We start from the raw sequence: 16,162 nt of genomic DNA, 5'->3' as shown, positions 1-16,162 counted from the left end.
CAGATCTTTGCATCATGATGGGGAAAGTGAAAAATGAAGCTGGCTCCCTGAAGCCCAAAAGGACTCGCATAATAAACCTAAAGCCTGCACTCAAGTCTCTGATACATCAGAAGATGAGCTAGCTCCTAAGAGCTTTCAAACTGCACCAAGCAGGCTGGCTAAATCGTTCACCTAGGGGTTGCCCTGCAAGCAGGCAGACTGCACATGCGGAATCTGCATGGCCTCCCAGGCACAGCTACCCCAAATTGGGGACCTCTAGGCACCAAAGCCTCACAAAACAGATAAAAATAATACCCCAAAATAATAAAAACCGAACAAAGCAGATTAGAACTTCAGTTTGCTTTCAGAAGGAAAAACCGAAGAGGGCACTATACTCCACTGGTGGTGGAGGAGATGAAAGATGTGACTGAAATCCTTCTGCAACAGTTTGTGACCAGAGGATATTCACCTAGAGCAAAGACTCTTATGTTTAATTAGCAGAAGAGCTATTACAGATGCCCCCAAAAGAAATGTTGGTCATTCTTGATACAGGCTACCCAGTAACTCAACCACTCTGATACAACACACGGTAAGTGCAAGTATAGATAAAGAATCTTTAATCTCAGTTCTGAACACTGTTTTACTCTGTACCTTCATTAACACTTTACATCACTAGTGCTACAAAACTGTGGTGAATTTGAAACATTTCATCTTACAAAGCAACTGGTTGTAATTTAAATGGGATCTAAATACTGTCTAGGTATAAGTACACCTGAGGAGCATGAGATTTTCTCACTTATGAAGACAGGAATTCAAATGCAATACACTTCCAATGTGGTGAACACTGGATTGATGCATTTAGCTTCAAAAGCTACACAAATATCCCTACATAAAGAAAATGAAGACTAAAACTGACAACATAAAAGTGTATCTTGTATATCTTACTCAAGCGTCCATATTCAGAATAGTGTGAAATTTCTTTTTGCTGGGGCTATGGATGAGCACACTGAGAGGAAAGATAAACTGGTGTCATCAGACATCATGTAACGTATTAGCATGAACCATCCCATCTCCAAACAATACAGAAGAAACTGTTACAAACATAAAAATACAAACAAAAAGTCTTTCCAACAGTTGACTTATACATTGATGATGCTCTATAACTTGTGCCATTTTTAAAAAGAAAATGAATGGGATGTATTACTACCATTTATTATATTGCACCAAATTCATGAATGTCAATTTCACAACTCCTTGTTTTATTAGTGGCCCACATAAACCCCCCCCCCCCACAATGGCACAGAAAATAGAGCTGCTGCAGTTATATGTACAATTTTGACAATCACCAACTAGTTACAAGGAAAAAGATTTAAAAGTTCACAGAACCAATCGTCTTTTCCTCTGTATCCTCCATAAAAGACTCTTACTATACACGGAAAATAAATTTCGCAGTAACTGCCCCAACTTTATGGAATTCTCTGCCACAGCAACTCCGCGATGAACAACATCTAGACAAATTTAAGATAAGCCTAAAGACTTTTTTTATTTCGTGACACATTTGGCTGTGCCTAGACTTACCTTCTGTCTTTTTTTTTTTTCTTTCTTTTCTTTTTTTTTTACTACTTCCTTTTCTTTTTCAAGCAACCAACCGCTTTAATAAAGCGACCCTGCCCTATACGTTTTATCCCATTCCCACTTTCTCCTTTTCTTCTCAAATATGTAAATTTTCCCCTCCCTTCCCTTTTCCCCTCCCTTTCAAGTTTGTCTTGTTGATATTATGTATGTTCACACCATTTATTTTAAAATGCCAATTATTTTATTTTTTTATCCTTCTTACCTTTTAAATTTTATTGTTAACCGGCCAGCTATTTGTTGATGGTCGGTATATTAAAAACTAATAAACTTGAAACTTGGAACAGGTGCACATGTTATTCTAGACATTCTCTCATAAAGTGATGCCATGAAAAAGCACCAATGTTTCTGCACATCATTGTGTTTATGACTAAGGCATTTTGACGTCATCTCTGCAGCCGCCATATGCTGCTTTGCTTTTCTATGGGGTTTGGAAGTAGGATCAAATTACTGTGCTGCATCTTTAAAATGTCCTCCTCTCCATAAAACAGCTGATGGGAAAATGATAGTACAATCTATGATTTGAACAGGGATTACAAATAGGATCCTTGGTAACCGCTGCTTTGCTGCCTGCAGTACCACCAGGCATTTATTATTAAATTTCTTGAGCTTTTCTGCACCTTGAAACCCCTCCCCGAAAACAAATTGTTTGGCCAAAGTCTGGAACTATGGTGTCAGTGTTCCACTGCTGTTCAGAATATTGGGAGATGCAGAAGTTGAAGTGCTACTGGTCCGCAGGCGTTTACATTCTGGAGATTTACACAAGGATTCCTCTGATGAAGATGATCTCTCTAGAAAATTGAAGAGAAATGCATGGGTCAAGTATTTTACGATGTTTTTTTTCCACAACTGTGAATATACTTAGCATCTACGTGCCATTGAGGCAACTAAAGGTGCTTTTATTAATCTGTATCTTGAGAAAACAATTTCATCCTTTTCTCTCCCAGGGCCATATGCACTAAAGCCAGCGATCGTTGCTAAACCTATTTTAACATTTTTAGCGATGACTGCATTTGCCAATGCAATGCAGAAAACAGCTCACTGCCTGGTTTTGTGTACGATCGCTCATTCTCCGATCCGACCATGCAAATAAGCTAATATTAAAATGCCTTGTAAACTAGTAGAGTGATTGATGCTCTAACATGGCTTCCTGATGCACTAAAAAAAAAAAAAGGCAACTAGTCAGGACCAGTCACTTACCTGTCTAACCTTTTTTTTTTTTTTAAATGGGCACAGAAGCTGTGCATGTTACACCTGCACAATATCTGTTCCATTAGAAAGAACCCCCCCCCCCCCTTTGACAGCCCTCCCTCTCTGATGGGCCGGCACCACTTTTTTTTTTTTGTCTAGAGTTTTCTAAACAAGCAGACTTACATTAATCAGCAGCTATTGTTGTTTAACGCAGTGTTCTTCAACCTTTTTACACCCGTGGACCGGCAGAAATAAAAGAATTATTTTGTGGACCGGCAAACTACTAGGGCTAAAATTTAAAAACCCCGTTTACACCCCATCTCCGCGAGCTCGGTCCCCGCAAACCATCTGATCCCATCTGTACAAGCCGCAATTATGATTTTATATTGAACGTATTTTATTAAAGTATAAAAAGAAACAATATTCTGAACAATTGTGATTTTATAAATACAAATATACAGAGAAAAACTCCTGTCTCCCCTCCCCTTCACATATATCCCCTCTACTATCAAGAAAACTGAACAAGCCAAGTTATTATAGAATGCTACATAGAAATATCATGCTAACAGAATACTGCAGTCCCCAGTTATGTCTCTAGCAGGATATACATTTCAAATCTGATATATTCTAATGACAAAATAGAAATAAAATTATTTTTTTCTACCTTTTGTTGTCTCTGGTTTCTGCTTTCATCTTCTTTTCACTCTTTTCCTTCCAGCATCTGCCCATTCCATCCAATGTCTGCCCTCTCCCCCTTCCATATGTATCTGACTTCTTTCTATGCCCCTCTTCCCTGTCCATCCAGCCTATTCCTCCTCTCTCCTTTTTACATCATTCATTCCAGCTTCACTGCCTTCTTCATTTTTATCTCTCCTACACCAGATCTAGCATCTTTATCCCTCTCTCATTTCTCTGCTGACCCCCTTTCCAGCATCAATATCTCTCTACTTTCTCATTCCTCTCTCTCCCCTTTCCCTCATCTGATCTCTCCATTCCACCCTGACCCCTTCCCCTCCTGTAATCTCCCTGCCAGCTGTTTCCTTCCTTTTTTCTTTCTCCCTTCCCTCCTTCCTTTTTTTCCCTTCTCCCTTCCCTCCTCCCTCTATCAACATTAACTCTTCCCATCCCTTTCCCTCCTCCCCTCCCAGCAGCATCTCTCCTTCTTCTCCCTTCCCTCCTCCCTCTATCCAACATTAACTCTCTTCCCATCCCTTTCCCTCCTCCCCTTCCAGCAGCATCTCTCCTTCTCCCTTCTATCCAACATTAACTCTCTTCCCATCCCTTTCCCCCCTCCCCTCCCAGCAGCATCTCTCCTTCTAACTCTCTCCAAGTCCAGTAACAGCTCTCCCTTTATCCAGCAGCTTCCCTGCCTCCTACAGTGGCTTCCTCCCCTTCCAGCAGCTCTCAGTACTTGCCTGCAGGAAGTTGCCGGTAAATCACTGCCCTGGCAAGTAGGAGAGCTGGTGGGAGGGGAGACAGCCACAGTGAAGGCTCCCCAGGATCTTGCTCGCACACGCTGACATCTCCCTCCACCTGCACCTGTATCTGCAGCTCTCTCCATTCTACTCGCGACTTCCCCGCGGCCCTCTTCAGCAACTCGGCAGGGGCGGCGATCAAGACATGCTGCCGACATCGGGACCTTCACTCTCTGAGTCCCGCCTATTTTGTTTCAACTTCCTGTTTCCTAACAGGCGAGACTCAGAGAGGGAAAGCCCCGACGTTGCAGCCTGTCTTGATCGCCTGAGGCTGGGAGGAACATTAGTCGGGAGGAACCGCAGTGGCAGGAAATTTAACTGCCGACTGGATCTCGCCGGCCCTGTGCGGACCGGCAGAAATTTTCTGCGGACCGACACCGGTCCGCGGACCGGCGGTTGAAGAACTGTGGTTTAACGCATGAACCATTCCCCCCCTGCACCAGTGAAAACAGCAGGAGGAATGTCCACTTACTCCTGTCATGCTGAAACCCCCCTCCAAAGGAAAATTGGTAGGAGGGATGCCCACTCCCTCCTCCCATGTGATGCACAGGGAGGGGAGATCTGATGTCTGAGCAAATCAGGACCTTAGGCCCCCTTCCCTGTGCATCATAAGGGATACAGAGGGAGGAGCCTAAGGCCCTGATTGCCGGTGATTCGATGTGGACTGTGTCGCAGAAGAGATTTTCTTGTTGAAGAATATGACTCTTGATGGTACGCTTTTGTAAGGAAGAGCAGCGCTTACAAGTTTGAACACAGTGTTCGGAACCCAAACACTGTAGGCACCAGCTGTGAGGGTCTGTTAAGGATATAGTCAAGAACACCGACTACACTTTTTAAATCCTGTCAGTGGGCGTGATATGGATGGGAAGACCGCCTCAGCCAAATTAAACTCGATGGCTGAGACTGTACCGAAGGCCCCACCAGGCCAAAACCCGCAGACGGCGGAAAAGAAAGAAAAAAGTCTCTCTCTCTGTTTTCTATATAAGGAAGAAACTAAAGAATAAGAGGATAAAAAAAATAAACACAAGAGTGAGAAGGCAAGAAAAAATTCAATGACCGTTGAAATGTGACTTCTTAGCTCTGCGGAAAACTAAGAACTGAGAGACCACGCGCCTACGTCAGGCAGGAAGGGACTCGCGCATGCGCGGTGCGGGCTATTGTGAACTTTCTGAAGTCTTAAAGTGGCGATGCACTTTTTAAAGTGACATCACCCACATGTGAGAATATGCTGTTTGTTTGTCCTGGGATAATATGGCTTTTGCTTCTAGATATGCCAGCAAATTTATTTTACAAAAGGTTACCCAGGGAAAAGCTAGAAACATAGAAAATGACCCAGAAAAGGGCCACGGCCCATCTAGTCTGCCCACACTAATGACCCACCCCCTAACTTCCTCAATGAAGAGATCCCACATGCCAATCCCATCTTTTCTTAAAATCTGGCACGCTGCTGGCCTCAATTACCTGTAGTGGAAGATTATTCCAGCTAAATACAAATGATAAATTTAACTTGCCCAAGACTATGATTTACAACTACACAAATGAGAAACATGCAAGTCATTTGAGCAAATTTCTTACCACAGGGAGTTGTTTCAGAAGATGATGAGGTGGAGGTGGGATTTAGCTGAGAGGAGCTTGTACTATCCATCTTTACAGGAATTAAATTTATTCTCCTGATATAATAAAAACAAATCAAGATCAGATTTTCTACACTTCTCACAGAACTCAGTAACAGCAAGATGATTTGATATACCTGTGCACAGCTGTAAGCAACTCATACTTTCTCTATGCTTATTAAAAACTGTTGCATACACTTACTGTACAGTAGCAATAGAACAGAGCACAAGATATGTTCTTCCTTGAACTGGCATCATTATAGAAAACGCTGCTAAAAGTAGAAGCTTACCGTGGTGTAGGTGCACCTGGCTTGCTCCATGCTTCTAAAGTATTAAGTGTTATCCTCCGTGGCTGCCCTGCTTTATTATTCTGATCAGTGAGCTGCAGCGTTCTCCTCTCATCTGCTGTAGGAGTTGGAGGAAATATTTTAATGCCAACAGGTGTAGAAAGAATGTCTTTGTTTGCTGGAATAGCTGTGGCTGCTCGAGGCTGCAGAGGTGTGCAAGGACTGGTGGGGTCCGATGTCCTGCTAGTGGGGGTCCCCTCTGCTGATCGGGCAACAGGGGAGGGGACTCTGCTCCCTGTTACCTTCTTTGTCTTCTTCTCCATAGTGGTTGGTGTCTTCACCATCAATACTGGCTTTTCTTTTAGTGGGACACCCAGCTCATTTTCCTCAAATGTGACAAAGGAACAGTACCCATCTGTGGATGAGACAGCGAGAAAGCAGCCATCACAGGACCTATGCAAATGAAAGAAGAAGAAGCAAAGAAAGTAAAATTATCTCATCACAACTAGAAAAATTAAATCCTATCAAGTCAGGTGGCAGGAAACTGAAGAAGGAAAACTATTGCGGTATGTATTCTAAAACAAACACCAGAGACTTTTGTACAACATCTAAAACAATCAAATACAGTAAGCTCATCAAGAACATACTCTGCACCCCTTCACTTCTGACATCTTGTCCCAGATAGATCAGAATGTAATGTGAAATAGAATGACATGGGGACAAATTTGTCCACATAGGAACAAAAAATTTTCTCGTCTTATCCACACAAGTTTTGTTGCTGTCCCTGTCCCATTCCTGTAAGCTCTGCCTTAACTGTACAAGCCTCGAACACTTATGATTTTAAAATGTTTAAAGCTTGTGCAGATGAGGGCAGAGCTTGCAGGAATGGGGCAAGGACAGGAAATGAACTCCCCAGGATGGGAAAATTAATTCCTGCGAGGAGGTGGAAAAATTTGTCCCCGTGACATTCTCTAATCTGAAATAGGTCTGTTCCCTTGATATTGCTATACATTGCCACAAAGATGACCTAGGGTTGATGCCTGAGCCTAGTTTCTGCTCCTTAGGCAACTGGAGCAAGGGTATGTTGCAGAAGGGGCATTCAAAGGCCATAGATGAAGTCATAACTTTTACAGAAGAGTGACAGGTTGCATGTCTACCAATTCTGAGGAAGTGGCCTTCTGTGGAGCCTTTGATATTCTTCTCAAAAAACTCTTTTCTCTTCACATCAACATTTGCTGTCTGTTCCTTCTTTCAGGCAGCTAATATATTGATGTTCATAGAACTTCTTTTGCAGTTATGGCTCCTGTTCTTTGGAATTCTCTTCCTATTTATCTTTGCACAGAAAAATTATTTCCAACATTTAAAGTTCAATTAAAGGCATTTTATTTTTCTCATGTATTTTGCGCATGGGTTTTTTTGTTGCTTTTTAAAACTTTGAACAACAATATTTTAACAAATTATTCTTTGTTTTTCCCTTTTCCTCCCCATTCTCCTTGCACTAGTTTTTTGTAAATATTTCCTATTCTTTCCTTATGTTTCGGTGAGGTTTGTTTTGTCATTATTTCATTTCCCTCCTGCCCCTCCCATTTATATCTTATTGTAAACCACTTAGATTTTTACCTTGGTTTTAAATTGGTGGTATATCAAAATAAACTGAACTTGAACTTCTACTGTATATATAGAAGCTATGAATGAAGGCTCAAAAATACCACAGCTTTGGTAGAGGCAGAGTTCAATTTTGCTGGAAGCTAAAATGGAACAGCTAGAAATTGTAGCATCAGAAAATAAAAGGAATTTAAAAAAAATAGAAAAGCAAACATTACAAAAAGTCTTCAAATGTGTAAAAGTATTTGTGATTTGTACTATAAGACTGCAGTACCCCTCCACTTCAAGTACACACAGATTGCATATATAAAGAAGTACTATAGAAAAAGATTTTGCTCTCACTGATCAATGAAAGATTACTATAACTCTCAAGTAGGGCTGTGAAGTCAAAGAGTCAGATGCAATTTTGGTGGAGTTGGGAGTAAAAATGTACCAACTTCAGCATTAAAACTTAAATTTTACTGTAATATACAGTAAATTTATCAAATTAAAATTTTTACACTTTTTTTTGTTTAAACTTCAAACAAATATTTTATGGTCTATTTAGTCCTAATTTTGAACAAAAAAAATCCTATGGGGCTCATAATCGAAAGAGAAAAATGTCCAAAAACCAGCCTAAGTCGGCACTTGGACGAACATTGTCAAAATACATCCAAGTGCCGATAATGAAAACAGGTTTTGGACGTATTTCTAAACGACCTAGGCCTTCAAAGTGCTGCTGAATGACCAAAGCTAAACGGGGTGTTTCAGGAGGAGTGTCGAGGGCGGGAGTTGGGCGGGACGTGGGTCGGCTTAGACTTAGTCGTACAGCATGTATAACCGAAAGTTATATAGCCCAGCATAGACAAAACTTAGACGTTGTGACTTAGACCATTTAAAACATGGTCTAAGTCACAAAAACCCACCTAAAGTCACAGACCCCCACACACTACCCCAGTGATCACCGACCCCCCCCCCCAACCCAATAAAAATCGTAATCACACCTTTAAAATTCAGCCTCCAGACCATCATCACCTGGCAGTCTGGCATAGGAAAGCCTAGTCGTCCAGCACAGAGGCGGCTTAAGCCGTCTTGTGGGTGAGTTAGAGACCCATGGAGAGGAGGACCCATGTTCACTGCATTGATACTTAAACATGTGCACTCCCTTATACACCCCCAAACCCTTTTTTTACTGGCATGTAAGTGGCTCCTGCAGCCATAAGAGCTATTGGGGTGGTAGATAAATGGGTCTAGGGGATTCTGGAGGTGGTTTGGGGGGCTGTAGTGAGATGATGACATGGCACCCTTTTTGTGAAGCTCACAGCAGTGTCCTGTAAGGTACCCCACTATTTAGGTGCCATATCTGGGTGTTCAGTCCATCACTTTGCAGACCCCTCCCACATCCAACAGGGCTTGTTCTAGGCGTTTTTGACTTGGACGAAAAGTTGGATGAAAATGTGGTATAAAGATGTACGATTTAACAACTTGGATGATCAGATCAGCAGGACGTATAGTTAGATGATTTTCGAAACCAAAAAACTTTTGGACGTATTTTTCGAAAATGTGTCCTAGGCTGTTTTTTACTTTGGACAACTTGCGACTTAGACGAAAACAGATTTAGACTTCCCTTTCGATTATGCCCCTCTATATTTCAATAATAAATCAAATTTCTCTTAGATTTATTATACATAGTAGAAGTCAAAGTTGAAGGTTTGATGTATTGACTCTACGCCACTCCTGAGTTAGAAAGATGTTAAATTAGTGACAAAAATCCATTCACAAGTATGCTATCAACTTTATTAAAAAATCACTTTTTTTTTAAATGTTCAATTCCTAAAATGACAATTTCAGGCTTTAATTTGACTCAGTGCCTTAGAAATGTCACTAACTGCTGTGCAAGCAGCTTACTGCAGCATCGATAAGAACATTTTATAAAATCACATCTGATTGGCCAAAAGCATCTCTAGGGCAGTGTTCAGTTAAAAAAACAAAGATCAACATATGTAATAATTATAAAAGGTTTTACATAAGATGATGTGTTACCAAATAAGAACTCTGAACAAAGTTACTTACCAAGAAATGTCACTGAGTGTATGATAATGCACGTTAGACAAGTAACCAAAGGGGAACAACTGCTGAGTGTCGTAGAAAAGCACAGAGTCTTCTGATGCCACTGCAAAGACCATCCGATAGGGCTGGTTAATTAAGCCCTGGGTTTGCTTCTCTGATGTCTCATCTGAGGCAAGAACAGCACAAATCAATACAGCATAACAGCTCTTTCAATCAGTTCCAGCATCAGAAATTTTATCAAACATGTGCCCGCGGCTGCTACAGCACTGTGCATCTGAAAGATTCTGCTAAAAGCACACACTCTCATTCCCATGATAAAATAATAAGTAAACAGAGACTGAAGTTGCTGTAAAAATTGAAAGATACTATCTAAGGAAAAAGGCCCTTAAGAGATGGAGAAATTAGGTTCTAACCTGCTAATTTTAATTCTTTTAGTACCTCCAGACCGACACAGAAACTGATAGGTAATAGCTCACAATGACCAGCAGATGGAGACTGAGACACAAACTTTTGGCTGTAGTATAAGTGGGCTGTGCAGTCCCAAGTACAATCAGTCTGACAAATAGCCAAGCAGAAGAAACTAAGAACTGCGAACTATAACAGCAAATCATGCTCAGAAGGGTAATAGCAACTAACAGAGAAATACTGTTGGATATTGATTAGAACAAGAAACTTTAATAAACATTCCCCCAGCTCGCCAGCTTTGCCAGATGAACCAAATATCGCTGTTGTTTTAATCTCCCCTAACAACCCAGACAAAAAGACACCGTAGAAAAAAACCCATACTCTCTCTTGTTGCAAAACTCCAAATAAAAAACAGGGCGGGGTCTGTGCTGGAGGAACTAAAAGAAAGAAAATTAGAAAGTACGAACCTAATTTCTCCTTATTGTCCCTCCAGACAAGCACAGAAACTGATGAGATGTACCAAAGCAGTTCCCACCACAAGAACACACTCACTAAACACTGCATCCCTATGTGCCTGAACGTCCACATGGTAGTGCAGCACAAAAGAATGGAGAGAAGACCAAACCACAGCTTTACAGATATCCACCGGAGGTACAAGAGAAGTCTCTGCCCAAGACCGAGCAGAATGAGCTTTGAGAAATTCTGGAACAGGCTTCTTTTGAAGATGGTATGCTGAAGCCATTGCCTCCTTGATCCATTGCACATTGGTAGCCTTAGAAACACCGTCCCCCTCACTAAGAGGACAAAAAGACAATCCGATTTCAGGAACTCCTAGGTCCGTTGAACATAAAAGCGAAAGACCCAACAGACATCCAACTTACGTAACTGTCTCTTCTCCAAAGAGCCCTCCTGACTAAGACTGGAAGGACCACAGACTGGTTGACATGAAAAGTTGAAACCACATTCGGCAGAAAAGAGGGAACCAGCCACAGCACGACCCGCTCCCTAGAGAATTCCAGGAAGGGAGTCCTACAAAAAAACACCTGCAGTTCAGAAACACGTCTCTCAGAAGTAATGGCCACTAGTAAGACCACCTTAAGAGTAAGATCCTTTAACGTGCAGAAGCCAAGAGGCTCAAAAGGAGGGCGCACGAACAAGGAAAGAACTAGGTTGAGATCCCAGGCTGGAACCAAAGGCCAACTGGAGGCAAAGTGGCCAAACTCCAACCATGCAACAAATCACAAAGCCGCAAGCTGAACCCGAAGAGAGGACCAGGCAAGGCCCCTGTCCAGACCATTCTGCAAGAACTCCAAATGTGAGGCAAAGAAGCACAAAGGGGAACCACGTCACACGCAGAATGCGGTGCGGGCTATCGTAAACTTTCTGAAGTCTTAAAGTGGAGATGACAAACTTGAACGTAAGCCCAAGAGATGGAAAGTCTCTGGGAACCCACAAGGGTGGAGATCACCTTATTTGAATAACCTTTTTTTTTTTTTTTTAACTTAGGTGTTTCTTTTCAAGAGCCAAGCTGTAAGATAAAAAGGACCCAGGTCAAACAAGGACACCGACAATCTATCAGGAAGTAAATTTGCAACTGCAATTTACACATTCAGGCCTCTGGAAGGAAGACTCTCCCCAGGCAGGTGTCAAAGAGAACACCGAGGTACTCCAGGCACTGAGACCGAGCCAACCGGCTCTTGGACAAGTTGACCACCCATCCCAGCGACTGCAGAAACTCCACAACCTAAGTCATAACCCAGGAGCTGTCCTGAAAGGACTTTGCTCGAATCAACCAGTCGTCCAGATAGGGATGAATCAGGATGCCCTCCTTGCATAAGGTCGCTGCCACCACCACCATGATCTTGGTGAAAGTCCGCAGAGCCGTGGCCAGACCAAAAGGAAAAGCGCAAAACTGATAGTGCTTTCCCAAATCGCAATGCGAAGGAAATGCTGATGGGAGGTCCGAATTGGAACATGCAGGTAGGCCTCCATCAGATCAAGGAAGTCAGAACTCTCCAGGTTGGACCTCCAGAATGACAGATTTCAGGGTCTCCATACGAAAAGACGGAACCCGGAGCACCCTGTTGACACCTTTCAGATCCAAAATTGTTGAAAAGCCCCCTCCTTCTTGGGCACCACAAAGTAAATGGAATACCTGCCGGTGCAAACCTCCTGAGGGGGCACTGGGACCACCACTTTGAGGTCGAGCAACATTTGCAGTGTCTGACAAAAAGCTCACTTCTTCCAAGCTGCCTGACAAGGAGAAGAGAGGAAACGATCTGGCAAGGGCCGGGAAAACTCTAAAGCATATCCATCCCAAATCACTTCCAGGACCCACTGATCCTTTGCCAAAAGTTTGTGTCTCAGTCTCCACCTAATGGTCATGGTGAGTTATTACCCATCAGTTTCTGTGCCAGTCTGAATGAGACGATAAAGAAAGATGCTTTAACTCTAAACTAAACTAAACTTTAAGGTTGTATATCGCATCATCTCCATAAAGATAGAGCTCGGCACAGTTTACAGGTAAATTCAATAAATGAGGGAAGGACATAATAAGAAATTAGAGGTTATGAAGAGGATAGCTAGCTTTACATTTTAAATAGATAGCTTTACGTTTTGGAGAAAAGCCAGGTTTTCAGATGCTTTCGGAATAATTGGAATGAGCCTAGATTCCGCAGCGGGGCAGGGAGGTTATTCTAAATCTCAGTGAATTTGAAGAAAAGGGATTTCCCTAATTTACCTGCATACATGACGCCTTTTAATGAGGGAAAAGATAGTTTGAGTATGTGGGCGGATCTGGTATTGTCAGGTCTCGAAGAATTCCAGGATAGTGGAATTAGGGGAGGAAGAATGCCATGTAGGATCTTGAAAATTAGGCAAGTATATTTAAAGTGAATCCTAGAAATCACCGGAAGCCAATGAAGTTTTGACAGAAGCAGGGAAACATGGTCAAATTTGCTTTTTGCGAAGATCAACCTAGCCGCAGTGTTCTGGATCCGCTGAAGTCTTTGAAAATTTTTATTGGTTAGACTTAGATAGATGGAATTACAATAGTCTAGTCTGGAAAGAATGGTAACTCTACCAGAACAGTGACTGTATTTTACTTAATTTTACTTAATTCTATAGCTTGTGATCCGTGCCTTTCTTTAATCTTCCAACAACAATAAGTACAGGATGGCAAAAGGTAAAGTTAATTTCCTTTTCTTGAATCTTAAACCAATCCAAATGTGTGAAACATATATCACCTGCCAACAGATGGAGACAGATCAACAACTTTTCCATCAACATGTGATGCAGCTGAACAATTTCAAGTATACTACTGTCTAAACAATGGTGTCCCTTCTCCACTGTTGCCCCCTCTTCTAAACCAAAAGTGTTACCACTTCAATCCACCCCCTCCTCCAGAACAAAGAAAGCTCCCTCCTGAGCCTAATGTATAGCCCTGGTGGTCGGAAGTTAGAGAAGGAGTGATGCCCACTTGCTCCTGCCCATGCAGTCATCTTCAGTCAAAATGACTGTCTTGACTTCCAGCAGCAGTCGCTCAACTCTCCACTAAACCACCAGGGCTATATGGTTAGGGTTACCATGTGGCTCCAGAAAAAGGAGGACGGACTGAGGCATCCAGGTTTTAATTCCATTCCATTACGTCTATAACTTGGTTTTCTGAAGTCCTTTCCATCAATAAGATATCCACTGGTTGGTCTTTAAATTTATAGGCTGGCTTTCTTTTTCTTTACTTTGGTGTAGTTTTGCCAGTGATGGAGCCACTAGGGACTAGTTGAAAATTATGCTCCCCCCCAAAAAAAAAAAAATAAAAAATAAAAAAAAAATATATATATATATATATGAACATTTTGTGAGAGCAGAGTTTTGCATAAACTGTGAAATGTTAGTCATAAGAGCAGAGTTTTTCCTTAGCAATGAAATGTTATGCTTATAGCTTTGACTGACCCCGAGAATGAAATGTTGTGTTGATTAAATTGTTTACAGTTTCATTGCTTTGTGCCCTGATAAGAAAAGTAAAACAGCTTGCTTATGAAATGTACATTTTGGACATCTCCAGAAACCTTAGGGCTAAAGAGAACTTCTGATAACCAGCCAACATGGTTTCTGCAAGAGGAGATCGTGCCTAATGAACTTATTGCACTTCTTCGAAGGAATTAACAAACGGATGGACAAAGTAGACCCCATAGACATCATATATCTAGATTTCCAAAAAGCCTTTGACAAGGTGCCCCATGAACGCCTACTCTGGAAACTGAAGAACCATGGGATGGAAGGAGATGTACATAGATGGATCAGAAACTGGTTGGCGGGTAGGAAACAGAGGGTAGGAGTGAAGGGCCACTATTCGGACTGGAGGAGGGTCATGAGTGGGGTCCCGCAGGGCTTGGTGCTCGGGCCGCTGCTATTTAATATATTCATAAATGATCTAGAAACAGGGACGAAGTGTAAGATAAAAAAATTTGCGGACGACACCAAACTATTTAGTGGAGCTCGGACTAAAAAGGACTGCGAAGAATTGCAAAGGGACTTGAACAAACTAGGGGAATGGGTGACGAGATGGCAGATGAAGTTCAATGTTGAGAAATGTAAAGTATTACATGTGGGAAACAGAAACTCGAGGTACAACTATACGATGGGAGGGATGTTATTAAATGAGAGTACCCAAGAAAAGGACTTGGGGGTAATGGTGGACATGACAATGAAGCCGACGGCACAGTGCGCAGCGGCCGCTAAGAAGGCAAACAGAATGCTAGGCATAATCAAGAAGGGTATTACAACCAGAACAAAAGAAGTTATCCCGCCATTGTATTGGGCGATGGTGCGTCCGCATCTGGAGTACTGCGTCCAATATTGGTCGCCATACCTTAAGGACATGGCGTTACTCGAGAGGGTTCAGAGGAGAGCGACGCGTCTGATAAAGGGGATGGAAAACCTTTCATACGCTGAGAGATTGGAGAAACTGGGTCTCTTTTCCCTGGAGAAGAGGAGACTTAGAGGGGATATGATAGAGACTTACAAGATCATGAAGGGCATAGAGAGAGTAGAGAGGGACAGATTCTTCAAACTTTCGAATAATAAAAGAACAAGAGGGCATTCAGAAAAGTTGAAAGGGGACAGATTCAAAACGAATGCTAGGAAGTTCTTCTTTACCCAACGTGTGGTGGACATCTGGAATGCGCTTCCAGAGAGCGTAATAGGGCAGAGTACGGTACTGGGGTTCAAGAAAGGATTGGACAATTTCCTGCTGGAAAAGGGAATAGAGGGGTATAGATAGAGGATTACTGCACAGGTCCTGGACCTGTTGGGCCGCCGCATGAGCGGACTGCTGGGCACGATGGACCTCAGGTCTGACCCAGCAGAGGCATTGCTTATGTTACTAGGCAATGTAGAAAGGGAACAGAGGCCTTTAGAAACATAATGGCCTTTAGATGCAGAATGGGTGATGAGTAAAGCAGGATCAAATATGCTGTATTATTCTCTATTTTGTGATGTACTAGTGATGACCTATGGCACCACGTCATCACATCTGATCGCATCTAGTTCTGGTGCCTCTGTTTGGGGTTTTTCCTGTATGGTAATGGGTTTTGTTGACATGACTAATGACAATGTGACCACCGACATATTGTGTCAGATGACATGTTGATTGATAACTGATTCCTAATAAAAGGCACGAGGCTGTGCTGGTCTAGTAGGATGAAATAAAGAGCCCCATTCTCCAATCAAGGTCCAGTTTAACCCATTAGTCTTCAAGGCTGCATCACACAGTTGGCTAGAAAGAAGTTGCAGTGCTGTTTGCACAAAGTTCCCCATACCTTTATTAGGCACTGGCCTCAGTTCAAAGTAGATTGGACAGCAACGGACAGCAAGTGTAGCCTTTGCAGGACAGGGTAAGTGGGCTATAGGCCTGACAAAGGAAAAT

At 42.3% G+C, this 16,162-nt stretch overlaps 1 protein-coding gene across 2 annotated transcripts in view; it reads right to left on the bottom strand.

The window, feature by feature from the left end:
• Positions 1–579: 579 nt before the first annotated feature.
• CHAF1B (chromatin assembly factor 1 subunit B) overlaps positions 580–16,162 on the bottom strand; it is a 67,060-nt gene continuing 51,477 nt past the window's right edge. For both annotated transcript variants that reach the window (XM_033950501.1, XM_033950500.1), the window contains exons 10-14: positions 16,056–16,147; positions 9,835–9,997; positions 6,181–6,630; positions 5,853–5,947; positions 580–2,402 (exon numbers count right to left, since the gene is read on the bottom strand). In XM_033950501.1, coding sequence (XP_033806392.1) covers positions 2,278–2,402; positions 5,853–5,947; positions 6,181–6,630; positions 9,835–9,997; positions 16,056–16,147 — 925 coding nt within the window. In that variant the 3' untranslated portion in view covers positions 580–2,277. The remainder of the gene's footprint in view (positions 2,403–5,852; positions 5,948–6,180; positions 6,631–9,834; positions 9,998–16,055; positions 16,148–16,162) is intronic.

Source organism: Geotrypetes seraphini, chromosome 6 (genome assembly GCF_902459505.1).
Source record: "Geotrypetes seraphini chromosome 6, aGeoSer1.1, whole genome shotgun sequence".
In the NCBI taxonomy this organism is placed as follows: Eukaryota; Metazoa; Chordata; class Amphibia; order Gymnophiona; family Dermophiidae; genus Geotrypetes; species Geotrypetes seraphini.
The sequence above is the reverse complement of the archived record's forward strand: the minus strand, read 5'-3'. Positions and strand labels throughout refer to the sequence as shown.